Consider the following 25363-nt stretch of genomic DNA (forward strand, 5'->3'; position numbering starts at 1 on the left):
AAAGGCCCACAAGGGCCAGGCCTCCTCAGGAGCCGCCCGCAAGCGGGCAACGAGGAAGCTCTTAAGAACGCGGCCGGAAAGGAGGTGGGGAGAGTCTGGGGAGAGTCTGGGGAAAAGGCGTACTCTGCGGCCTCGGAGACAGTCATGCCTCAGGCCGTCTCGTGTAACTGGAGAGGTCGAGGGAGCCCCAAGCAGAGGGTCCTCGGAGTTGGGGGCCTTTGGGGCGGCACCGCCCACACCGGGGAGTGAGGCCAGCGGATTGCCCGCGCTGTGGTGGCGCTCCCGAATCCGGGCCTCGGCGGGTCCGTCACCCGCCTCCTGTGCCGGCGACAAGAGCACGCGTAGCCACCTACATCTCACTCCCCTCTCTCCCAAAGAGACCAAACCAAGTGCAAAACGAGGAGCACTGACACAGCTGGGGCCCACACACCCGTTTTTGTTTTTTCCAGCGGGGGCCCACACACTAGAGTTTTTGTTTGTTTTTGACGGAGTCTCCCTTTAGGGAGGAGTTGGAGAGTGCGGTTTCCGTTACCTGTGGTTCCGAAGCCCCCCGCTCGCTTCCTGAAAGGCATCGTGTTTCTTGCTTACGGCGTGACCCTTGTGGCAGCAGGCGCAGGGACATTTGCAGTTGGGCGGGGGAGGGTTTACTTGTGCTAGTGTTGGACCGGTATTGTTGATAGGAGAGATCTGGGGAGAATATTAAGCCGTCGCTCTTAACCCTAATAGTGTTTGTGACGATTTTACCCGTTGATTTTTCTCAGCTAGCTCAGGATCGTTCTTTGTGGGGAACTGAATGAACTGCAGGCTGTTTAGCGTCCCTGGCCCCACGCGTTCCCAAAGTCGGAGTGAGAACTAGGACAGGGGAGGATGGAGTGCATGGCCCCTGTCCCCACTGTTAGTAGCACCAACTGCTAACTGCCTCCCGAAAGGTTGGCGCCATCGTGTTTCATGGGAGCCTTTCAGAACGGTCTATCTACTCACCTTGGGTACTGAAAGAAAATTATATGTATGACATATATGAGTGCTGCCTGTGCCCGTTAGCATTTAGCATGTGGGGCCTGCCGAAGCCCCACTTTCGATGTTTTAAAAAATTCTTTGTTTTTGTGAGTACGTCGTAGGTGTATATATTTATAGGGTACGTGAGATGTCTTGATTCAGGCACACAATGTTAATCACATTATGGGGAATGGGGCATCTGTCCCCTCAAGCTTTTATCCTTTGTGTTACAGACAATCCAGTTACACTCTTATTTTAAATGTACAATTAATTTCTTGACTATAGTTACCCTGTTGTGCTATCACACAGTAGGTTTATTCATTTTTTTAATATCCATTAACCAGCCCCACTTTCCCCCTCCCCACCCAGGCCCCCACTACCCTTCCAACTTCCGGTAACCATCCTTCTACTCTCTGTCCATGGGTTCAATTGTTTCGATTTTTAGCTACCACAAATAAGAGACCATGTAATGTTTTCCTTATATGCCTCAGTTATATCACTTAAGGTAATAATCTCCAGTTCCATCCACTTTGTTGCAAATGACAGGATCTCATTCTTTTTTAATGGCTGAATAGTACTCCATTGTATGTACCACATTTGCTTTATCCATTCATCTGTTGATAGACACTTAGGTTGCTTCCAAATCTTAGCTGTTGTCAACAGTGCTGCAACAGACGTGGGAGTGCAGGTATCTCTTCAGTGTATGATTTCCATTATTTTGGGTATATACCCAGCAGTGGGATTGCTGGATCACTTCTGATTTTTTAAAAGATGGTTTAATTCAGTAAATCTGTCGAATGATACTGTGAAAGGAAGTTTTCATTAAGGGTGTGCTTTGGCCAAACATTCATTTTGTCCTGACCTTTGGGAAGATGAGATGTGCTTTTAAGTATTCAACATTTTGCTATGAGATATTAGTTACTTTATAACAGAAGCTGGGCCCTTCTATAATTGTTGTAACTAAACTATGCCACTTAGCCCCATGAAACTCATTATTTACTGTAGGATGTTGTTGAGGACATTGGTTCATTATATCACACCATTTGCTTTATAAGGACTCGGGGGAGAAATTTCTCCTGGGTTTCAGTATCCAGAATAGCTGTGGTTCTCCCAAGCAACTGATTTTTCACCTCAGGAAACCTGAATCATTTAACCACCTGTTTCCTATTTTGTGATGGCAGCTTGATAGCAGGGCTGTCAAGGGGACAGATTTGATACCCATCTTTATCAAAGTTAAGGCACTGTGGCATGCACTGGAGTACTAACTTCACCTGTACTTTCATCCTGTTTTTCCTGTCAGTTTTCCCCTCCCCACTTTAGAGATTTTCTTAAATATTTAATTTTGTTCTTTAGAAGCTGGAGATATTTTAGAAGGAGTTAGAACACATACACCCTGACACAGTTTAAGGTGGCAGTCTCTGCAACTCTGAGAATTACAGATTGGTCTGTGCAATATGTTTGATACTACTTAAAAGTCAGAAAGGCAGAAAGGGAAACAAGGGAAAATCTGGGCAGAGGGTAAGGGAGATACGAGAAAAGAAAGGTACAGGTGACAGTGGGTGGTATAATAATGCCACAAATAAATTATACCCACTCTGATTAATGTTAAAAACAAACTTATTCCTGCAGGTATGAAGCAGGCTGGAAAAAAAAATTTAAACCTAAAAAATGTCCACTTAAAGATAAGCAACATGTCTGAGGATCTATTTAGAAAAATAAGGAAAAAAGATATTTTCTTAAACTGTCTTGTAACATTTGATTAATATAAGTACAGAAGGGCCAGTGCCTGTGTGGTTTGGAAGGACTTGTTTAGAAACGTACATGAAATGTTAACTGCACAAAATATTCACTGAATTTTAGAGCAGGTTTTGTTTTTTTGTTCATTTTTAATGTCCTCAGGGTCTTGGCAGAGTTTTTCCTGTGCATTTCTATAATGGTACTAGATTGCTCATCTGCACTTAGTAAGCTATTGGTAGTAGAGTTGTGGTTTTTTTAACTACCATCAAGAATTAGTCCATTTTACTAAAATGAATACCTAAATATTAGAATTAAAGTTAATAATTTTAATAGGAGATAATTTATTCTTGGAAAGTATAGTTAACTGATAACTATTTTAGTAAAATTATTTATAAGACTTTGTTTTTTTTTTTTTCATTCTGCTTGAGTTACAGACATCCTACCAAAATGATTTCTTCAAAGCCCAGATTTTGCATACCCTATGGCCTCAAGACTCTACTCGAAGGAATTAGCATCGCCATTATCAAAAGCAACCCATCAAACATCGTCCAGTTTGCAGCAGTTTATTTTGAAGAACTTACTATGTATAGAGAAGGTTTGTTGTTATTTTATATGTTTGCTACTTTGAAAAAAAGAAAACATTTTAAGTTGGGAATTTTATGTATCTGTATTTCCTGTATTCTTTCAGTGAATACTTCTCTGGATATAAAGGATCTGGTTAAACAGTTTCATCAGATTAAAGGTAAGTACCACAAGTAGCAGTAGTTTTAATAAGGATATTTATAAATTATTGCATCATTACTAGCATACATTCAAACTCAAGAATGGTGCCCACAAATTATTTTATGTTTAATCACATTGATCCTTTTTCTAAAAAAAATTATTTTTTTAGAGATGCACTCTTGTCACCCAAGCTGGAGTGCAGTGGCACCATCATAGCTCACTGCAGCCTGGGTCCAAGGGATCCTCCTGTCTTAGCCTCCCAAGTAGCTCAAACTGCACTTGTGAGTCACCATGTCCATCTAATTTTTAAAAAATTTTTGGCTGGGTGCAGTGGCTAACGCCTGTAATCCCAGCACTCTGGGAGGCCCAGGCGGGTGGATCATGAGGTCAGGAGAATGAGACAATCCTGGCCAACATGGTGAAACCCTGTCTCTACTAAAATACAAAAAGCTAGCCGGGCATGGTGGTATGCCCCTGTGGTCCCAGCTACTTGGGAAGCTAAGGCAGGGGAATCGCTTGAGCCTGGGAGGCAGAGATTGCAGTGAGCCGAGATCATGACATTGAACTCCAACCTGGTGACAGAGCAAGACTCCGTGTTTTCTTTTCTTTTCTTTTTTTTTTTTTTTTTTTGGGATAACGACAGGGTCTTGCTGTGATCCAGGTTAGACTTGAATTCCTGGATGCAAGTACTCCTCTGGACGCAGCCTCCCAAAGTGCTGGTATTACAGGTGTGAGGAGAATTTGATTTTATGAGATTACTTAGGGAGGTTGTATAAATACTTTTGTTGGAAGTGTTTTTTTGTGATGGAGTCTCACTCTGTTGTCCAGGCTGGAGCACAGTGGTGTGATCTCAGCTCACTGCAACCTCTGTCCCTGGGTTCAAGCGATTCTCCCACCTCAGCCTCCCAAGTAGCTGGGACTCCAGGCATGGGCCACCACACCTGGCTAATTTTTGTATTTTTAGTAGAGACAGGGTTTTGGCGTGTTGGCCAAGCTGGTCTTGACCTCCTGGGCTCAAGTGTTCTGCCCACCTCAGCCTCTGAAAGTGCTGGGATTATAGGGGTGAGCCACCCAGATGGTTATTTAAAGCAAAGGCCAACCACCCATTTACTCCCTAATGGTGTAATTGCAGTCCAGGCTGGAGGATGGGAGATAGTTAGGTGTCTCTGAACACACTTTTTGCTCAAAGAGTGTCTCTGTTTATAGAGAGGTTTTTCATGGATAGTGGTCACCTCCAGCACATCTCAAACACTGTGACATAGTCCTGTGTGTTTGCTTAGAAGAAATTTGTGTTTGGTGTGTATATATGTAAATGTCTAATATCTAATGTGAACATGACAGTATGAAACTCAGTTGACAGAGAAGCAATGAAAAAGTTGGGGAGAAATGAGGCAAAGTTTACATAGTGAAAATTTGAGATCACTATAAACAAAAGAGGATATAATGGTCAGATCCCATGGACAGATGTACACATCTAAAAGAATGTGAAGAAAAAGCTTTTCACAGAATCTTGTGAAGCAGGCATATGGAGATTCCTCGCTAGTATGGGAAATAATGACTTCTTACTATATTGACTGGCCAACATTTTGGAATGATCATAGAGAAAAAGGATTCAGTGAGTTGTTAGCTACTTCTGTACTGTCACTTTGGTGATGTTAATAGATATCCAAAGTAGAGAGAAATTATGGAGTACGAACTAGGAAAATCTTAACTAGGAAAATTGAGGCTTTGGGTCTGCAGTGAAAGAGATACTGAAGATCCAGAATAGCAAGGATCAGCATTTGAAGGGACAAGAGAATGAAGCATTATGGTTCAGGAATATTTTCTCATCTACTCTGGCTGCTTTCCTGCCGGACCTCAGTTCAGCACAGGAAACGGGTCTGGGACTTGCTTACCATCAGCAAGGTATACAGACAAGTAGAAGAGCATTAATTCTTTCCCTGGCCATGAGTCCAGTTTCTTTGTTAGTCAGGGTTATTACTGTCTGTGTACTTGTATCCTCTCTACCAGACACTATTTGAAAGTATTGGGAGTGTACAGGCTTGCTGTTTGAGAATGGCAATTCAGTGAATCTTTATGGTGGAAGGAAATTAACTGGTTGCTTTTGAATTTGTTTACTGAAGGATTTATCCACCGTTCAGCTTAGCAAGTGGACTAAACAAATTAGATTCTGGTCTAGGTAGGTTAATATCTTTGAATCTCAGGGTTCAAAATTAACAGAATAACAAAATTAATGGAGTAGCCATCCTTTCATGGAGATAAAGGAGATACTGCCGGTTTTCTCCTCCAATAATTAAAGATATCGAGGAGGCTGACATGGTATACAGTAATCCTGAAAGCAAGTTCATAGTATAGTTGTAGAAATTACTCTTTAGGCAGTAGAGTAGAAATGAACATTGCTTGTTGTAGTTTACTAGGAAGATGGGAAGGTATGATCAGGAAAAATAAGAGTTCAGTGCTACCATTTGGCTTATTTGTTCAGTTTGGCTCATTTGGCTGTCTTTTATTATCCCAAGTGGTTTCTTACTGGACAAATAATCCATTAACTGAGGTCCTGTCATGGACTGCATGAGTTCATCTACATCCAGGAAAGCATTACTCTGGGCTAAAGAGGTACTATCTAGTAATATACAGGCAAGGATCCTACTTTGCAGGGCATTTCCTCCCCTGAGTGACACCCTGCTACTGGTTTAATTCCCCAACTGCTATTCCTGTAGAAGCTCTGGGTAAATTTGGTTGCATAGTTGGTCAGTTCTCCACAATAAAAATACAGGTATAGGCCAAGCACGGTGGCCCTCGTGGTGGCCCACGCCTGTAATCCTAGCACTTTGGGAGACTAAGGTGGACGGATTGCCTGAGCACAGGAATTTGAGACCAGCCTGGGCAACACGGTGAAACCCTGTCTCTACTAAAAATACAAAAAATTAGTTGGGCGTGGCAGTGTGCACCTATAGTCCCAGTGACTCGGGTCAAGAAGAATTGCTTGAACCCGGAAAGGCAGAGGTTGCATTGATCCAAGATGGGGCCATTGCACTCCAGCCTGGGTGACAGAGTGAGACTCCATCTCAAAAAAAAAAAAAAAAAAATGTAGGTATAATAGGTAGTATCTTTTCTTTCATTAAATAGAACTTCCCCTTTGTGGATCCCAGTTTTAAACAACAACGTTGTTACCTATAATACCCTACATGCTCTGTTAGCCCCAAGGATTGAGGCCCTCTCAGACTTTGACTTGCAAGATGGGGAAACAAAGTATCCTTTGAGGACTAAGTCAGCTGACCCTTATTCTGCTCTGTCAGTCTCTTCAGCAGGAAGCTAGATCAGCCTAAAGACAGCACTAGATGTTAGGACTTGGTGATGTGGGCAAGAACTGACTATCATCTGGTGCACTGGTACTCCCTCATCTCTCAGATATCACATGAGCATGAAAGATGTGTTGTTTCATAAGAGTGCTCTGTAGGGATGTTGTATCCTCCAAAGTTACCCCTAAACTGGTGAGTCTGCTGCCTAGCAGCATTATACCAAGCTGCCTGTATGTGTGGAAAGCATGGAGATAAGAACATCCCTGCTTGTATCATTTGCTTTTGTTGAATACTTCATTCTGGGATTTTTTCCTAGAAAGAGCCCCAGTTTTGGTAGGCCTCATCATAAGACTTGATCACAGGACCACAGCATAGTGTTTACCCATTTTCCCAGTAGCTTCAAGACTTCATGTACAGTCAGGTAATACAGAAAGTAAGAGAAGAAGAATCAGACATGGGAGCAAGTTGTTTTTTCATCTTTTTCCCCCTTTTCCAGAGCCTAGTGTCTTTAGGATGGTTGCTGGCTCTATCCAGAGCCATGTTCATTGTGTCATTTTGCTCACATGCCCATCTCTAAAACAGCTCATCCTTTGAAGCTCTTTCTTGGATCCTCTTCTTGTTTTTCTAGTTTTGTTAAACATATGCACACTACCATGTGAATCAATGAAAGCTCTCCATTTTTCAAGCTTTTCAGGAGTTTCTTACATTAATCCAAATAAATCTTTAATTGATGGTATTTTAGAAACTCAGGCAGTACTTTAAGGCAAGAGAGTCATTCCTTTAAATCCACCAGTTAGTATGTGACAGGAAAAGAAGTGGAATAGAATTAATATTTATTAACTGTTTTGTCCTAGACACTTATGTCAATTCAGACAAGCTTAAGAGTGATTTTAAAACTTCTAATCTTCTAAGTAGAGTTAGGACGTGAACTCCTTAGTAGTGTGGTTCATGTTTTTCCACTCTAGAGTATATTACATTCTAGGATCCCTCTGGAAAAATCTTAGATCCTCAAACTCAAGGAGTAAAGGGAGAGGAATTTGAGCTCCCTTTTCCCCATATTGTCTCCCGCTATTTCACTTCTCTCCACCACCCCTCTACCTTTTTGTGTGGAACCTGAAGCCCAGATTGTCCTAATTCTGATCTTTTCATCACTCAGTGAAGATGGCAGTGGTTTCTCATCACCACTATTATCTCTCATCCCTGAAAGCCAAATTAAGTCCTGTTTCCAGTGTCATCCCTGTCTCATCTCACAGAGATAGGAAATAGCCACCTCTTTTGAAGAATCAAGGAGATCTAGCCTACCTGGATCCCTTAGTTAGCTTGTGAACTTTTCTAAGTCATCTTGGACACTTTTGGCTTGGCCACATGAGAATAATTATAGTCAGAAACTGCTGCTGATCATTGGGCCCAATTGCAATTACTGTGTAGCACCAAAGCAGTTATGCATATCATCATTGTATTGAAATATTCATATTGAGCTTTTAAGTTCTTATGCCAGTGCTTTTATTATGCCTTATTTTGATAGTTGGTTACACATACTTGTAACTATCCATTCATAATTAAACAAGGGATATATATGTATTTCAGGCTTATCCATACTAAAGTTTGTGAGGCTCTGGCACTATTCTGCAACCTTCCTGGGCATTTTTTCAAATACAGCTATCCTGATTCCCTAAAAACGGGGATGGATATTATGCCAAAATGCCCCTTTTATTTCTTGAAGTCTTGCATATACCTAAGCAGGGTAGTGATAATTTGTACCAAGGTAAGAATTTCATTAAGCTTAGAAAAAGTTTGATCACATGATAGTAGGAGAGGGGCTTTGGCCCTTTATTCCATTCTGGTCAGATTAATCAGTTGGGGAATAGTTTAGATGAAAGAAGTCTAAATAAATCAGTGAGCAAATGGTATAGACAAGAATCGGGGTCAGAATATCAGACTAAGGGAATAAGTGACTGGACAGGAGGCAGATTTGGCCAGTCAGTAAAACTAAACAGGAAACCAGTTTGCCAAGATAAGATCAGATATTAGAAGACAGAGTCAAGACATAAGGGAAGGACATCTTGATTTTTAGCTTTATAGGCTGGATATATCACTCTTTTCTAATCTGGAAGCTCTGATAGCTCCCTATTATCCACAAAATCAAACTCTTCAGTGTTGTAGGGATACTTCGAAAAATATTAAACTAGTATACTTAGATTTCACATATCTCCTAACTATTCCAAACTTGTCAGTATTAGGGATACTTTAAAAAATATTAAACTAGTATACTTAGATTTCACGTATCTCCTAATTATTCCTGTTTGCTCTCTTGATATCTACCCATTGAAGCATTCATTGAATTTAGAGGAAAGGCAAATAAAGCTTGGAGCAAGAAAGTCATTACTCAGTTTTGAGTTTACAAAGTTCATAATAAGGAAGCTAACAATTTGGAATCTTGCAAGAGCCTGTTTCTGCTGAGAGGGAATGATTTTCTTGAAATTTCCAGAGCTGTATTTTAAAAACCAAAGCTAGCAGAATCAAATTTTTACTTTACATAAGCAATAGAGGAGTAAAAGAAATAGGATATAATAAGGTCAGTTCCTGCTGTAAAGGAAAGGGAAATGGAAAGTCCTTCTAGGCAGTGGGGTTGTGGTGCTGGGGTGTGGCTAGAGCCTAAAAAGTGCTAGGTGAGATAGAAACTGGGGATAAGTAAGGTAGGTATAGATTCTCTGATCAGAATTCCCTAAAACCGGCTGGGCACAGTGGCTCACGCCTGTAATCCCAGCACTTTGGGAGGCCAAAGTGGATGGATCATGAGGCCAAGAGGTTGAGACAATCCTGGCCAGCATGGTGAAAACCCATCTCTACTAAAAATACAAAAATTAGCTGGGTGTGGTGGTGGACACCTGTAGTCTTACCTACTCAGAAGGCTGAGGCAGGAGAATTGCTTGAACCCAGGAGGTGGTGGTTGCTGTGAGCTGAGAGTGCACCACTGCACATCATGGTGTCAGAGTGAGACCCCCCCATCTCAAAAAAAATTTTTTTTCTAAAACCTAACAGAAGGCTTGTTCTTTGTTTTCCTAGGTGCTATCTAGAAGAATCCATGTCTCAGAGAAGCCATGTGGTTCACATGGCCTGCATTTAGCATGACATATGCCACATTCAGTACCTATACTGTACTTGTCATGTGCCAGCATTCTGTAAATATCTGTTCAATGAGAGAATTGCATATTGAAGCAATAGGCTGGAAATAATGGAGGGTCATTTCTCAGATGGGCCTGAGATACTACTGATTTCCTGTGGCCTATGTGGGTTTTTTGTTTTGTTTTGTTTTGTTTTAGTTTTTGCTGGAATGCAGTGGCACGATCTCAGCTCACTGCAACAACCTCTGCCTCCTAGGTTCAAGTGATTCTCCTGCCTAAGCCTCCTGAGTAGCTGGGATTATAGGCACATGCCACCAGACCTGGCTAATTTTTGTATTTTTAGTAGGGATGGGGTTTTGCCATGTTGGTCAGGCTGGTCTAGAACTCCTGACCTCAGGTGATCCGCCCAGCTCAGCCTCCCAAAGTGCTAGGCTTACAGGCATGAGCCACCACACCTGGCTACCGTGTATGGTTTTTAGTGAGTCTTGATATTTTTGGATTATCCCAATGAGAGTGACAGCGAGCATGGAATCAGGATGGGAAAAGGTGACATGAGCAGAGAGCTACAGCACATAACATCCAAGCTGAGAATAAAATAAAAATTGGCAGCCAGGCCTTAGGTGCTACAGAGGACTAAATTAGGAAGGAGATCTGCTAGTCTTTTAGTGAGATAAACAGGGCACACTTTCCACAAAATGGAAACATTTTGAGCAATGAATGCAGTAATGTTAGAGACCAACACCCAGAGGGCAGGGCCGATGGCTCACGCCTGTAATCCCAGCCTTTGGGAGGCCAAGGCTAGGAGTTCAAGACCAGCTTAGGCAACATGGTGAGACTTGTCTCTAAACAAACAAAATAAAACAGAACAAAAACACCAGAAACCAGTTATGCGTCTACCAGAGGTAATGGAGAGCCGGCATAAAAGGACATGTGGATCAGAGACAGAGCTTATTCCAGCACTGAGATTTCCTCTTTTGAAGGAGGAGAACCTTTGATAAAGGAACAGTAGCCCAAAAGACTCATTAATTAACCACAAGAGACTTTTAAACTACAAGGGACAGATTTTTTTTTTTTTTTTTTTGAGACGGAGTTTCGCTCTTGTTAGCCAGGCTGGAGTGCAATGGCGCGATCTTGGCTCACCGCAATCTCCGCCTCCTGGGTTCAGGCAATTCTCCTGCCTCAGCCTCCCGAGCAGCTGGGATTACAGGCACGCACCACCGTGCCCAGCTAAGTTTTTGTAATTTTAGTAGAGACGGAGTTTCACCATGTCAACCAAGATGGTCTCGATCTGTTGACCTCGTGATCCACCCGCCTTGGCCTCCCAAAGTGCTGGGATTACAGGCTTGAGCCAACGCACCCGGCCCAAGGGACAGATTTTTAAACTAAGATCAAGTTCTGCCATTGGGAAATGAGCATTTTAATGCAAGATGAGAGCAGTTAAAGTAATACTTTCTGACATATCTAAGTCACAATATGTAAATTTTGACCCCTTTATTTACAAGAGCATGGCATGTAAAGCTTTCTATGATTTCAGTCTAACTTACCTTTGCAATCATCTGTCTCATTTCATAGACCTCATATGCCATATATTTAGATAATCTGTCGTCTCCTGAAATGTGAAATTTCAAATCATTTGATTTTGGCTTATGTTCCTTCTCCCAGGAGTTGCTTTCACTCCTTTTTTTACCTTTCAAATCCTACATATCCTTGAAGTCCAATCCATTATTTCATTTAACAAATATTTAAATTCCTGCCAATTTCCAGATGCTGTGCTAAGTGAAATTCAGCAGAGAGGGAGAGATTTTCATTTTAGTTATGATAGAGAAGTCAGTATTGGACTTATCCTCCTATCATAAACAGACATAAAAACAAATTATATAAAACAAAGTCCAGTACCTAGATTCTTAGGAGAAAGGATTCCTAGAAATTCAGCCCATATTCACAGAGGCTTTCTTCCTGAGGACATTTTCAAATTCTTGTGCAGGAAAGTATAGCTTAAGCAGTCAGTGAAATCTATAGAGGGAGAGGTGACAGAGAAGCAGAATTTGGGTCTTCCAGTGTGGCTGGGATATGAGTGACAGTACCAGAAAGGAGGCATTATCAGAAAAGGACCTCCAAAAGTTTGCAAAAAAAATTTCCTTTGGGTTTTTGTCCAACTCCGAAACTCCTCATATGTAGAGTAAGGCTTGATGAGGTTTAGCAGAAAAGAGCCATTGGGATACTGAAAGCTAAGTCAAAAGATCAAAACCGTTTAGTGTTAGGAGAGGCTTTGCAGGTTGGGCCCAGCCAAAAATAAGAGATTTTTGTGAAACCCTGGCAATTCAGTTGAGACCTCAGAAAGTTCATACACTATGAATAAAGACAATGTGCTAGGAGTAAGAACAAAACAGAACTATGCCCACTTTAACAGAATTTATAATCAAATCTCCAGAGGATCAAATTGATTTGCCATTAGAACAAAATCAGTACCATGTATAAGAAAATAACAATCAGAGCCTCTACAATGTGTCATTTATAGTTTCCAGCATACAGTTAAAAATTACTAGACATTTGGCCAGGTGCGGTGGCTCACACCTGTAATCCCAGCACTTTAGGAGGCCAAGATGGGTGGATCATGAGGTCCGAAGTTCAAGACCAGCCTGGCCAAGATGGTGCAACCCCATCTCTATTAAAAATACAAAAATTAACTGGGCGTGGTGGCAGGCACCTGTAATCCCAGCTACTCAGGAGGCTAAGGCAGGGAATTGCTTGAACCTGGGAGGCAGAGATTGCAGTGAGCCAAGATTGCGCCAGTGCACTCCAACCTAGGCGACAGAGCAAGACTCTATCTAAAAAAAAAAAAAAAAATTACTAGACACTGAAAGAAGCAGGAAGAAGTGACTAATAATCAAGGGCAAAAACATAACACACTCACTAGAAGCAGACCCATAGAGTATCCAGATACTGGAATTACTACATGAAGTGGATGGAAAATAACCATAATTGATATTTTGGAAAGATGAAAAATAGATGAAAAAATGCAGAACTTCAACAGAGTTAGAAATTATAAAACATTTATTCCATAACTGCAAATTATAAAACTATATGGCTTTATTAGAAGACAGAATTAGGAAACTGAAAAATGGGCCAACAGACAATAACTAAATTAAGGCAAAGAGAAAAATAGAAAAGAATGTAAGAGACAATATGGGACATTGTCAAAAAGTCTGTCCACCTGTAATTGCAGCTACTCAGGAGGCTGAGGCATGAGAATCACATGAACCTGGGAGGTGGAGGTTTCAGTGACCCAAGAATGCACCACTGTTCTGACGCCTAGGCAACAGAGCAAGACTGTCTCAAAAAAAAAAAAAAAAAAAAAAAAAAAAAAAAAAAAACAGTCTATGTCATTGCAGTCACAGGAGAAGAGTAAATGGAAAAAGTAGTACTATTTGAGAGCGTAATGGCTAAGAATTTTCCCACTCTGAAAGACATTAGTTTACAGATTCAAGAAGTCTAGTGAACCCATGGCAGGATAAATACGAAGAAAATGACACACAGGTACATCATAGCTAAACTGCTGAAAAAGGTATACAAAATCTTGAGAGCAGGAGGAGGGGTAAAAGGGTACATTACTTTTCAGGTAACAATAATAAGACAAATAGCTGATTTCTTAATAGACAATGGAATGTCATAAAGTGACCTAGAATGCCAACCTAGAATGAATATATACCCAGTGAATATATCCTTTAAAACATGAATACAGACATTCTCAGGCAGACAAAAACTGAGACAAATGCATTACCTGCTCTACAAGAAATGCTTTGAGGGAAGTTTATAAACAGGCATGGTGGTTCATGCCTGTAATCCTAGTGTTTCAGGAGGCTGAGGTGGGAGGATCGCTTGAGGCCAGGAGTTTGAGACCAGCCTCAGCAGCATGGTGAGAAAGTTTCTGTCTCACAGCAAATTTATTTAAAAATTGGCTGGACATGATGACACATACCTGTAGTCCTGAATATTCAGGAGGCTGAAACTGTACTCACAGCAGTGCACTTCAGCCTAGGTGACAGTGCAAAACCATGTCTCAAAAAGAAAATGTATAAGCAGACAAGGAATACAATGGAACTTCCTAAATCTAGGAATGGGTACAAACACAAAAACTTAACGATGACATATTACTCAACGGTGAATATTGAATGCCTTCCCCTCAAGAGTAGGACCAGGACAAAGATACCCAAAATCACTGTTTGTATTTAGCTTTGTACTGTAGGTTCTAATCAGTGCCATAAGGCAAACAAATTTAAAAAAAAGGAAAGGCATATGAAGAAATAAAACTATTCACAGATGACATGACTAGATGTAGGAAATTGAAGATAATCCTCTTCCTCTTTTTAATCAGCCTTTTTTGTTTTTGTTTTTCATTTTTACAGAGGAGAGGGTATATGGACACACCCCAGATGTTTATGGGCAGAAAGTTTAAAAAAGTACAGATATATTATTTAGTAGCTGTAAATCTTAAGATAAAGCATTCAACAAGTACCCAGACAGAATGGGTATTATGAAAGTCATAGAATAAAAAACAGATATGGTATCTAAAGAGCAGCACTTAACACAATCCCCCTCTGTCATGTCTCTTTACTACTACAAATTTATGCCTCATATCAGTTAAGAAAGCTTTCAGCTGCAAGTGAAAACCAATTAAGAGTAACTTTAAGAAAACAACATATCTGAAAAGGTGTTCATTCTGCCCCAATATAATTTAATAATCATCACATATCTAGGCACTCTGCTGTATCATTCTTAGGATATTTTACATGTCCCCTCATGCGACTGCTCCAGATGTTATGCCTATGTTTACATCAGGAAGAAGGAGAAAGTGGTAGCTCTAGTGACATTTGTTCCTTTCATTAAGAAAGGAAAATTTTTGCAAGTCTTCCAACAGACTTCTACTTCTGTCCCACAGGCCAAAGTTTATGGTAAGGGAGATCAGAATTGTCCCATGCATTGCAGGACTTCCGGCATCCCTGGTCCTGGCTTCTAAATTACTAATGCCTCCCAGACATTGAAATAAATAAAAATGTCTCCTCTACATCTATAAGTACTCTCAGTGGAAGAGGGGGATACTGCTACCCCTTGAGAACCAATGTTTCATTAGTGATATATCACCTGGGGCTGGGTACATTGCTGCCCCTGATCTAGCTAAGATTATCTTGGCAAAGAATAAGGGAGGGAATGTCTGCTATTCCAGCCACCCTGCTTTAATTATTTGCCCTTAAGTGAAGTTGAGAGAGATGAGGTTTGGTAAAAATGTTGGGGGCAGGAGTGTGCTGGCAGTGATGAGGGGAGGGAGATAAAAACAACCAGAAGAGAAGAGCAAAGGACGAAGCCAAAGAGATGCCAAACTGCATTTGGTGTTGCTCTCTGTGGCGCAGAGAAGTTTGATGGTAGCGCTGGAGAACCAAGAGGAGAGTGAAGGAAGAGGGCCATGGCATGGGAGAGATTACCTAGGATATGCTGAATGGCATTCTCCCTCAAACTGACCATGCCATCTTTTGCTTTCCACCTCCTACAGTCCAAATTACTAGCCACTTTCACACCTGCTCCTCATTTCTAAAGCTTAACCAAAATCACCTAAAAGCTGTTGTATCCCAAACATATTTCAGTCACTGTATTGACCACATTGGCATATAATCAATCATCTGTCTCTCAATCCTTAATTGGACTGAGATCTTTAGGAAGTCTTATTCCTCTTTGATTGTTCAGTGTCTAACACATACTGGAAGGAAGGGAAAGGAGGAAGAGGGGAGAAAAGAAACCATCTACTTTATAGTTTCTGGCATTTTCATTCCATTAAGTTCAACACAGACTACTTGGAATCTTCTGTTTTAAACTCTTAAGACTATGTACCATACATATTCCTGATTTTAAGCACTCTTTCCACTTCGCACCTCCAATTCTTACACAGCCTCTCGTATATCTTGTTAGGCCCTGCTGCTTATACACTTCTGGTCTTTGGATAACCTTCCAGATTTTCCCATTCCATGCTAGAATATGTCCTTTTCCTTATGCTTCTTGGGCAGTTATGTACCCTAATACCCTGACTCTCCATGTGAGTTGTGCCTATTTTAAAAAATGCTGTATGCTTGTAATTTATCTCTTTATCTTATTGATTTCATGGAAAATCAGGATTCTGCAAAGAATTTTAAAGTTAACCATTTTGAGTCATTTTATTATACTTAAAAAGGAACTTCTTTACAAGAAGGAATGCCTTTAGTTATGTTCCTAATTCTTAGTGTATATAGTTGTGTCAGCGTTAAGTAGAACAAGATCACCAAAGTCTTGGTGGGTTAATCTTCATGAGGTTGATAGGATCAACCTTTAGCAAATCTAGGCTACAACTTTAACAAATTCTGTCTTCTACAACCAACATAATCTCAAGGTTACAAGTCAGCAATTGTTATAAGTATTTAAAGCAGACATTAAAACATTAGAGCAAAGCCTTCTTAATAAATAATCACATGAATTCAATATAGATGTACATTAGATGTATATGGTAACTAGTAAGTATATAATTGCCAACATTCTTTCAAGGTATTCCATGTATTCCAGACAAAGCCAAATGGCTGGTCTAGTGTTTGCATATTTTTTTTTTTTTTTTTTTTTAGACAGAGTCTAGCTCTGTTGCATAGCCTGGAGTGCGGTGGCATGATCTCAGCTCACTGCAGCTTCTGCCTCCTAGGCTCAAGCAATTCTCCTGCCTCAGCCTCCTAAATACCTGGGATTACAGGCATATGCCACTGTGCCTAGCTAATTTTTGTAATTTTAGTAGAGACAGTTTCACCATGTTGGCCTGACTGGTCTCCCAACTCCTGGCCTCAAGTGATCTGCCCACCTCAGCCTCCCAAAGTGTTGGGATTACAGGTGTGAGCCACCGCACCTGACCTAGTGTTTGCATTTTCAAAAACACTATAAAAGTTTAAGGCATCTGGTATTAATTTTTTTAATTGAAAAAATCCATTAAGTATATAACACACACATATATAAAGAAAAAACATCCTATATTTTACCACCAAGTTTAGGAAATAGCCAATTTCATTTTAATCAAAACTGAATTAAAGATATTTGAGATTTATAGCTTTTAAGCTGAATTAAAGATATTTGAGATTTAGAGTTTTTAATTTCATACCACATTTTCCAAATTTTTCTGTATCTCTTTTTAACTGGGTATTGATTCATTCTTTCCCTGTTTATATGTGATTTACAGTTTCTTCAGTGTTTTCAGATGTATTATTTCACTTAATGTGCACAGAAACTCCATGAAGTCAGAGTTAATGTCCCCATTTTGCAAATGAGGAGGCCTGAAGCTATTAAATCATGCAGCTATTAAATCTCAGAGCCAGGACTGGAACCTAGGTTTTCTCATTAACTTTTTTACCATGAGAAAAGTTAGTTAAGAAAACAGTATCATAAATTCCCTGGTAAATTACTAAGGATTCATAATTATATAATGCTTTACCTTTCCAAAATGGTGGTTATAAGGGATGTTTTTGTTTAATCACTTCTAGAGACAAAAATACTGAGCTTTTTTAATGTTTAAAAAATAGATCATTTTACTAATCCCCTAGACATAATTTCAGGTACCATGAACCTGTGAGAGAGATACTTTTAATTAAAAGGGCAGGTGGTCCTTTCCAGAGTTGCCTAAATCATATCACAAGCAAGCTGTCAGATAGGTCCAGTGTAGGCACTCTAGGTATTGCACTAATCCAGTTCGTAGATTGGCTGCGTTCTTGAAAAAATGCTCATGGTATGTAAATCAGTAGTTAGGGAATTTAAGACCTTATTGGGGAAAATAGGAAGGCTTGAATTGGCATGGGAGTGGGGAGGTCAGTCTGGTTAGGAGCTGGGCTTGGGTTTTGTTGTTGGTTTCATACCTTCACTGTACTATAGGCCTCAAGACCTTCTAGGAGAGGGCTGCCAAGACCTTTTGCTGAGGGTGGGGATGGGTACTAGAGAGTATTTCTCAGCATCTGTGTTTCCCTCTCAGCTTTCAGCCTTCTCTGCCACTGTACCCCACAAAGGGCATCTCTCCAAGCTCTTGCCCCCTCCCCTGCTGGCAGCCCGGTGTCTCTTGTTTCTCAGTGCTGGGCTGGTTGGCAGGGCAGGAGGTTCCCTGTTGTTCTGGCCTTAGGCCTAGGCTGGACCTGTGCACCTGGGTTTTGGACACAGGGCTTTCTCAGTGTTCCTGCCCTCCGTCCATGTGGTAGCCAAACCCTGCCTTCTGTCTGTGGTCAGTCTTGGGCCAGTGTCTTCTGTCTCTGCTCTGATGGTAGGAAACCTCTCTCTGGCCTTCCACCCTGCCTCCATCTTTTATTTGAGGCCTGTGGAAAATGTTTGCTAATGAGTGTGAACTTTCCTTGGGTCTGGAGTCCCAGGCAATCCCAGACTGACATCTAGTGCACCTTTGGCCTTTGCCAGTATGTTAAGATATAGCTGGTAGAACTTCGTGGAACATACACAAGTTTCAATATCTGAATTAAAAAAAAAAATAGACTGTAGCTGGTACATTCCTAACAGCTGGTGTGATGGCAGCGTATTCTTTCTGGGCCCTGCTACAGCTGAGACTGTTCTTATGTCTCTTTTCTCCTTGGAGGGGTTGGTTTCTCTTTTGAAATCAGATTACATGGTTACCTTTTGACTTCAGCTCTCTGCTGAACTCAAGAAAAGTTAGGATTTTGGGGCTTATCTATCTGGCTTTTTCCTGTTGTTATGATGGGAACAATGTTTTTTGTAGCTTTCTATATTCTAAGCATAAGAGTAACTCTCCCAAGATCAGGATTGAATAAGATTTTTCCCCCTACTCTGAACTCCCAAGATCTTTATTAGTACCAATTAGGTACTTGTACTTTTTAACCTATATTTATCTTATTTTCCCTATTAAATATAAGCTATATGAGATCTCATCTTAATAGTCTTTCTATCCTCAACAGTGCCTAAAACAGTCTTACATGTAGCATAGGCACTCAGTCAAATGTGTTGGGCTTTCCTGAAAAGTGGATGGGAAAGTCCTGAAGAGGTGAACGGTTAGGAAAATAAGGTTATTGTTTTAAGCAGAGGGCGGTAACGACAGATGTGGCTTTCTCTTTTTGAATCTTTCTCTGTATGTGAGCATTTGGTATAATGTCTATGTCCAGAATTAGAAATCTTAATTGAATTTGAAAAACATCAGCAGCCAATGTCAAAGGAGACACTGCAGGTCACTGTTTTTTGGAATGCAGCTGAACCTACTGAAAACATGTCTCCAGACAGTTTTTACTTGAGCCTAATATATTCTTGTGAAGCAAATTCTGCTTTTCCTGTAAATTTCATTAGAGAAATGCTTCCCAAAGGAAAATTCTTAGCAAGCAGATGTGAAAATTTTTGATGAGTAACGACTAAGGTAGTTAGGTGTGTGGATGATGCACATAAAATACTACAGCAGTTTTCCAGCTCTAGGATTTTGTGTATGTCATGAGCTGTTGTGTCCTTCCAACCCATGAGAATTTTCCTCATGCCTGAGGATTCACTTAGTTTGCACTCTCAGATATAGAGATACCCTCCTTTTCCTCTTGGCTGGGTCAGTTGTCTGACTTTAGCTACATAATCACACATCACTGGAAGGAGCTACCATTTTTAGGTTAGAATATGTGACTTTCCTAATGTAAAAAAAAAAAAAAATCCTATAGTCCTCTAGCTTATCAATTCATTAAGTTAAACTTTATGTACCAATTTGCTTAAATGGAGGAATCCCTTTATTAATATACAGCATCTATGTTATTCCTAAGTTACTACATCAACAAAGATGAAAGTTGGTCTCCCTCCCCCCAACCTCTTCCCCCAGTTCTGTGTAGTTCGATCAGAAGCTTTTTCCATGGAGGTTTTCAGCTTCCTTATTTCTGGGCAAAAAGTTATGATCTTTCTCCTGATGCTGACCACCTTATGATGATATCTGATTATTAGTTTTGCCACTGCCCTGTTTAGTCACTTATTTCTGAGAAAATGAACTGAGGGTCTTGGTGTAGATAAGAACAGGAGTGTTTTGTTACCCACACTAAATTACAAAAACTCTTGTATTTGTGTCTATACTGATGTCTGAATGCTCAACCCATTATTGCTTTTTTTTCAGGCAGTGTGGGGGATAGAGATGGGTCTCACTGTTGTCCAGACTGGTCTTGAACTCCTGAGCTCAAGCAATCTCCCACCTCAGTCTTCCAAAGTGGTGGGATTACAGGCATGAGCCACCACACCCCTATTTATTGCCTTCTTTAAAAAAATTTTTTTGTGGGCATAGATGCTAATTAACCCATCTGGTTGTGTGTTTTAGTACAGAAGTGGTCAGAAGGATCAATACGACCGAAGAAAGCAGAATGTTTAAAAGAACCAGAAAAATCATCTGTAGAATCTAAAGTACCTACACATATGGAAAAATCTACAGACACAGAGGAGGACAATGTAACAGGAACAGGATATAGTGACAAAACCACCCAGTTTCCATCAACTTATGCTGAGCTAGGTGCTGAGCAAACGGAAGCAGTTCATGATTCTTCTCCCAAAGCAGCTACCCCTAAGACTACTACCCCACCCTTCTCACCACCTCCAACAGCTGTCTCACCAGAGTTTGCCTATGTCCCAGCTGACCCAGCTCAGTTTGCTGCTCAGATGTTAGGTAAAGTTTCATCTATTCATTCTGATCAATCTGATGTTTTAATGGTAGATGTGGCAACCAGTATGCCTGTTGTTACTGAGGAGGTGCCGAGCTCAGAGGCTGCTGAAGATGTCATGGTGGCTGCTCCTCCTGTGTATTCTGGAAAGGTACTAGAAGTGCAGGTTGTGAGCCAAACATCTGTCCATGTATATTTGGGTTCTCAACCTAAAGAAAATGAGGCTGAACTATCAACGGCTTCCTCAGTCCCCTTGCAGGATGAACAAGAACCTCCTGCTTATGATCTAGCTCCTGAGGTCCCTTTGCAGGCTGATACTGAGGTTATGTCAACTGTTCATATATCATCTATCTATAATGATGTGCCTGTGACTGAAGGAGTTGTTGATGTCGATTAACTGCCAGAACAAATAGTTATCTCTTTCTCTGATCAAGTTGCTTGTCTTAAAGAAAATGAGCAGTCACCACTAGTTAGTCCCAAACCTGTAGTAGAAAAGACAACCTCTGGTATGTCTAAAAAATCTATAGAATCTGTAAAACTTGAACAGTTGGAGGAGAATGAAAAATATCCCTCAGTATATATGGAGGCAGAAGCAACAGCTCTGCTCTCAGACACATCTTTGAAAGGTCAGCCTGAGGTACCTGCAGAACCCCTGGATGCAGAGGGCACTATCAAAATAGGCTCTGAAAAATCTCTGCACTTTGAAGTGGCGATCACTTCAATAGTCTCTGACAATACTGGGCAGGAGGAGTCCGGGGAAAACACTGCACCCCAGGATATGGAAGGCAAACCTGTGCTCTCTGGGGAAGCTGCAGAAGCAGTGCACTCAGGTACATCTGTAAAATCATCTAGTGGCCCCTTCCCTTCTGCTCCAGAAGGTCTCACTGCACCAGAAATCGAACCAGAAGGGGAAGCAACAGCTGAATAAGGTTTGATGAAGCCAGGTAAGAAAATCAGATATTTCCATTACAAATTGCATTTCAGGTAGCCATCTATGTAGGCTCCCTGCAGACTGGTCAGTCTTTATTTTCAGATTTTTTTTAAATGTCAAAGCTATGTAAAGGCTTTGTTGTATCTGAAATTCTAGTACTATGAGACGAGTGATTTTAAAGTGATGTCCCCAAAGCCTGGCCTCAAAGTTTGGTCATCTAGCACTTTTATGTTATTCTTTTGTCAGGTATTAAATATATTCATGTGATCTAAATATGCTGATTGCAAAAAAACTGTAATTAGGGGGTGCTGGTTTGAAATTTTCCTCTTGTGAATGTAAAACTATAGCAGTACATTTACATAGGCTGTGGTATTTTAAAAAGTGAAAAAATGGTGGCTTGTTTGCTTTCGCACTGAATCAGGAGACCTCTGTAACCAGGTTTGGGGTGCCGGGCCATGCATTTGTTTTCTGCCTGGGAGCTTCCTGCACCTGAGGGATTTTAGATGGAGAGGGGAAAGGTCAGGGGAGCAGGGAGGTATTAGCAGCAGAAAGGATACCCCGGCACTTGAACAGCAATAGATGCAGTTCACATAATTGGCTTCCTTTGATCAGTTCCCTCTCCCTGGCAAGTGCCAAAAATCAAGCTGTTTTCTTGGCTGCTGAACTATCACCATGTTTTCCTATGATATAGACATGATGTGACTTTCATCTGTATCTAATTATGGCATTTGGTCTGCTCACCCTCCTGCTCATGGATAATTGCAGGGGCCCTTCTCTTTTTAGGGATAGAAGGAACATGCATGAGCCAATCCTCCCATTCCTTTTGCAAAAACTCTTAACCAAGCCAGAAGGATTCAAAAAGTTTGGCAAAGCAGGTGTTTAGAAAAGGTCACATTTTGTCTGGCAGTGTGACAGGGATTCTGCACAGCTGGAAAGGCAGAGGACAGTGCTGGGAGTGGAGTGTGTGGAACTGGTGCTATATTTGTGGCTTAAGCAGTACTTCCAGATGAAGTCACTGTTTTCAGATGCTTAACTATTTCCAAAGTAAAATAGAGTTGTCCACAATACTAAAGGGATATGAACCAAAAAATTCAGATTATCAAAACCTCTCTCCTTGTGAAACAACTGAAGACCTGGCTTGTACACGTGCATTATGGATAGATGGCACTCCTAGACCTCTTTCTCTCAACCCAAAGAATGCCTGTGGGACTAACCAGCCTTTCACTGCCACCTAGGACCTATGATTTCAAGTCTTGCCTAAAAGTGGTGCTCTCTGGGGTTTTGAGTTCTAGATTATGTGATTTTGTATGTGTGGTAACAAATTAATGGGAGATAATGGTGGCTGTGATAGGGCCAGAGATATTTTGATTATATGGTGAAGATGATACCTAGTGCTAACTTCTTGCAGATGCATTAACACTTCCTTTAATAGCTTAACACACTCTACACTCAATTGATTTTTGGGTAAAGCTAAAGGTTGTGTTGACTGTCCAGTTTGCTCTACAAGGATCTTATAGAAGTCATGTCTAAAGGTGAAGTAGCTAGAAACAGCAACTTAGAATGGGTTTGCTTCTTTAGCCACAACTGTAGCATCCCTCCCACTTGCCACCACAACAACACTGTTCTCGTTTTCCCACTGTAGAGAATCTCTTTCACATTGCCAAACAAAATTATGCAGCCCTCTCTAAAGCATGCTTTGTGGTACATATCACTACAGCTGTTTTAATATGTGAAAGAGACTTACAAAGACATTACTATTCATAGTGCCTGATAGACCAAAACTTTAATTCCTGCAAAATTTTTTTTATAGCAATGGCAGCAAGTGAACCAGAACAGCTACCACCATATTCCAACATGTGGACCCTTTATTGTCTAACTGATAATCAACAAAGTCACTCATCACCGCCACCTGCACCTGGGCCTTTCCCCCAAGCAACCCTCTACATATCTAACCCTAAGGATCCGCAGTTTCTGCAGCATCCACCAACAGTCACTTCTCCCATTTATGTGATGGACGATACAAAGAAGATCAGTGCCCCACCTTTTATCTTAGTAGGCTCAAAATTTCAGAAAGCACAGGAATGGGAACCTCTTCCTGGGCATGCTGTTGTTTCGCAGTCAGATGTCTTGAAGAGATATGCTGCTGTACAAGTGCCCATTGCTGTTCCTGCAGATGGGAAATTCCAGAAACATACTCTAAGTCCCCACAATGCTAATCCTCCAAGTGGACAAGATGTCCCCAAGCCAAAAAGCCCTGTTTTTCTTTCTGTTGCTTTCCCAGTAGAAGATGTAGCTAAAAACAATTCAGGATCTGGTGACAAATGTGCTCCCTTTGGAAGTTATGGTATTGCTGGGGAGATAACTGTGGCTACTGCTCACAAAGTTCGCAAAGCAGAAACTGAAAACTGGTAGGTACACTTTCCTACCACAATATGTGGGTAGGGAAAAAAACATGTTTTAAGCATTTTGATTTATTGACCTGGAGATTTACATAGCTAAAAACAATTTGAGATAACATGTAATAAGTTGGGGTATATTCTAATTTCCTGGGGTTACTGTATCTAACTTCCTAACCACCAGTTACTAATAAATGCATAGTAGATACACTGTACCACAATGACTTGCACCAAGGATTTGATGCCCAATACATGACATTAATGAACTCAGTGGCCTTTGAATACCTAGTCCATTGTCTAACACAGTGGTAGATGCGAAAAGGGGATGGATTTTTAAAACAGGACAATTTAGTTGGCATGTTTAGGGAGGAGCTGGAAAAAACTGAAGAGCAAGGTAAGAGAGAAGTCTTGATTATGTAACAGAGCACTTAATCCATGTGGTAAGAGACAGTAGATGGACAGGTGAGAAGCAGAGTAAAGAGCTAAGTAACAGCAGAGATTAACTGTGGATGAGACTGCTTGATCACAAGTCATTTTTAAGTTTTTTGTTCATACTTAATGCCAAGCCCTATGCTAGCCCGCCTACCCTATGTGTGGACAGTAGAGTAAGCAAAACATGGAACCTATATCTTAATGGGGGAGACAGACAGAAAAGTATATTACAACATGTATTATGGAGAAAACATACTGACGCAGGCCTGCCTTTAAGTGTCACTATTAGATAGCGTGTTCAGGCTCAGATATAAACTGACACCCAAGCATGAGAAGGAGCCAGCTCTGCAGGGTGCACCCAGCTTGTGTTGTAGGGCAGGAAAGAACACGGGGTTCCAGAGACAGCAAAGGAGGCCACAGTGAGACTGGCTGGGAGGGGATGGGGAGATGATTGCATAAGATGAAGATTTTGATTGTTCAATGGGAAGCCAGCACAAGTGTTTTAAGCAGAAGAATGATAAAATCAGATTCCTGTTTTTATTAGATCCCTCCGATTGCTATGTAGAAAAAGATTAGCTAGCAGTAAGGGGAAGGTTAACAGAGGAAGTGTGTTATACCAATTAGTTACTAAAATAATTTGTGGGAATTTTAAGTTGAACATCTGAGAGATGGACAAAAGCTACATTTCATTCATAAGCAGGCTCAAGGACCAGTTACTATATTTAAGGAAAGACAACTATCTGAGGGCTACATGCATGTCTTATTTAAAGTCTTTATGGACTTCTAGTGGAATTGTAAAAATGGCTTTTAGCATGAAAGTGCTAGGATATTGTAGTGCAAAAGCCCACAGTTAACTAGTTAAGCTTAGTAACAGAAGATAGACCTTGCATTTCTGATCTACTCATTTCACATGTTCAGTTGCATGTTTAACTTTAAACAACTTGCATTATTCCTAACAGATCCAGCAATGATGCTGTTTGAAGGGTCATCATTCAGGGAGGAGTCTGCCACCAAGTGTAATATATCAATAAACTTCATGCAAGCATAC

At 40.8% G+C, this 25363-nt stretch overlaps 1 protein-coding gene across 8 annotated transcripts; it reads left to right on the forward strand.

Annotated features, from left to right (window-relative positions):
* The first annotated feature begins 27 nt into the window (after positions 1–27).
* Positions 28–25360, forward strand: CABYR (calcium binding tyrosine phosphorylation regulated). Of its 8 annotated transcripts, none has more exons than XR_013525808.1 (6): positions 28–84; positions 3168–3328; positions 3422–3475; positions 20220–21500; positions 23298–23895; positions 25275–25360. XR_013525808.1 is itself a non-coding variant. In XM_008979621.4 (6 exons), coding segments are annotated over exons 2-6 (1143 nt in total). In that variant the 5' UTR covers positions 28–84; positions 3168–3180; the 3' UTR covers positions 25276–25360. The 8 variants fall into 8 exon arrangements, 5 of the variants coding, with proteins under 5 accessions (XP_008977869.1, XP_008977873.1, XP_078204035.1 ...); XM_008979621.4 differs by having other exon boundaries at positions 20220–20561; XM_008979625.4 differs by having other exon boundaries at positions 20220–20561; positions 23772–23895.
* Positions 25361–25363: the final 3 nt, after the last annotated feature.

This window comes from Callithrix jacchus, chromosome 13 (genome assembly GCF_049354715.1).
Source record: "Callithrix jacchus isolate 240 chromosome 13, calJac240_pri, whole genome shotgun sequence".
Lineage (NCBI taxonomy): Eukaryota > Metazoa > Chordata > Mammalia > Primates > Cebidae > Callithrix > Callithrix jacchus.

Bases quoted from the DNA above. Each gene is read 5' to 3' on its own strand.
- CABYR (XM_035270764.3), top strand. From the start codon at position 949: ATGGGAGCCTTTCAGAACGGTCTATCTACTCACCTTGG. The intron at 3,329-3,421 runs GTTTGTTGTTAT...GTATTCTTTCAG, and splicing joins ACTTACTATGTATAGAGAAG to TGAATACTTCTCTGGATATA. The intron at 20,562-23,297 runs GTAAAGTTTCAT...TTTTTTTTATAG, and splicing joins GTTTGCTGCTCAGATGTTAG to CAATGGCAGCAAGTGAACCA.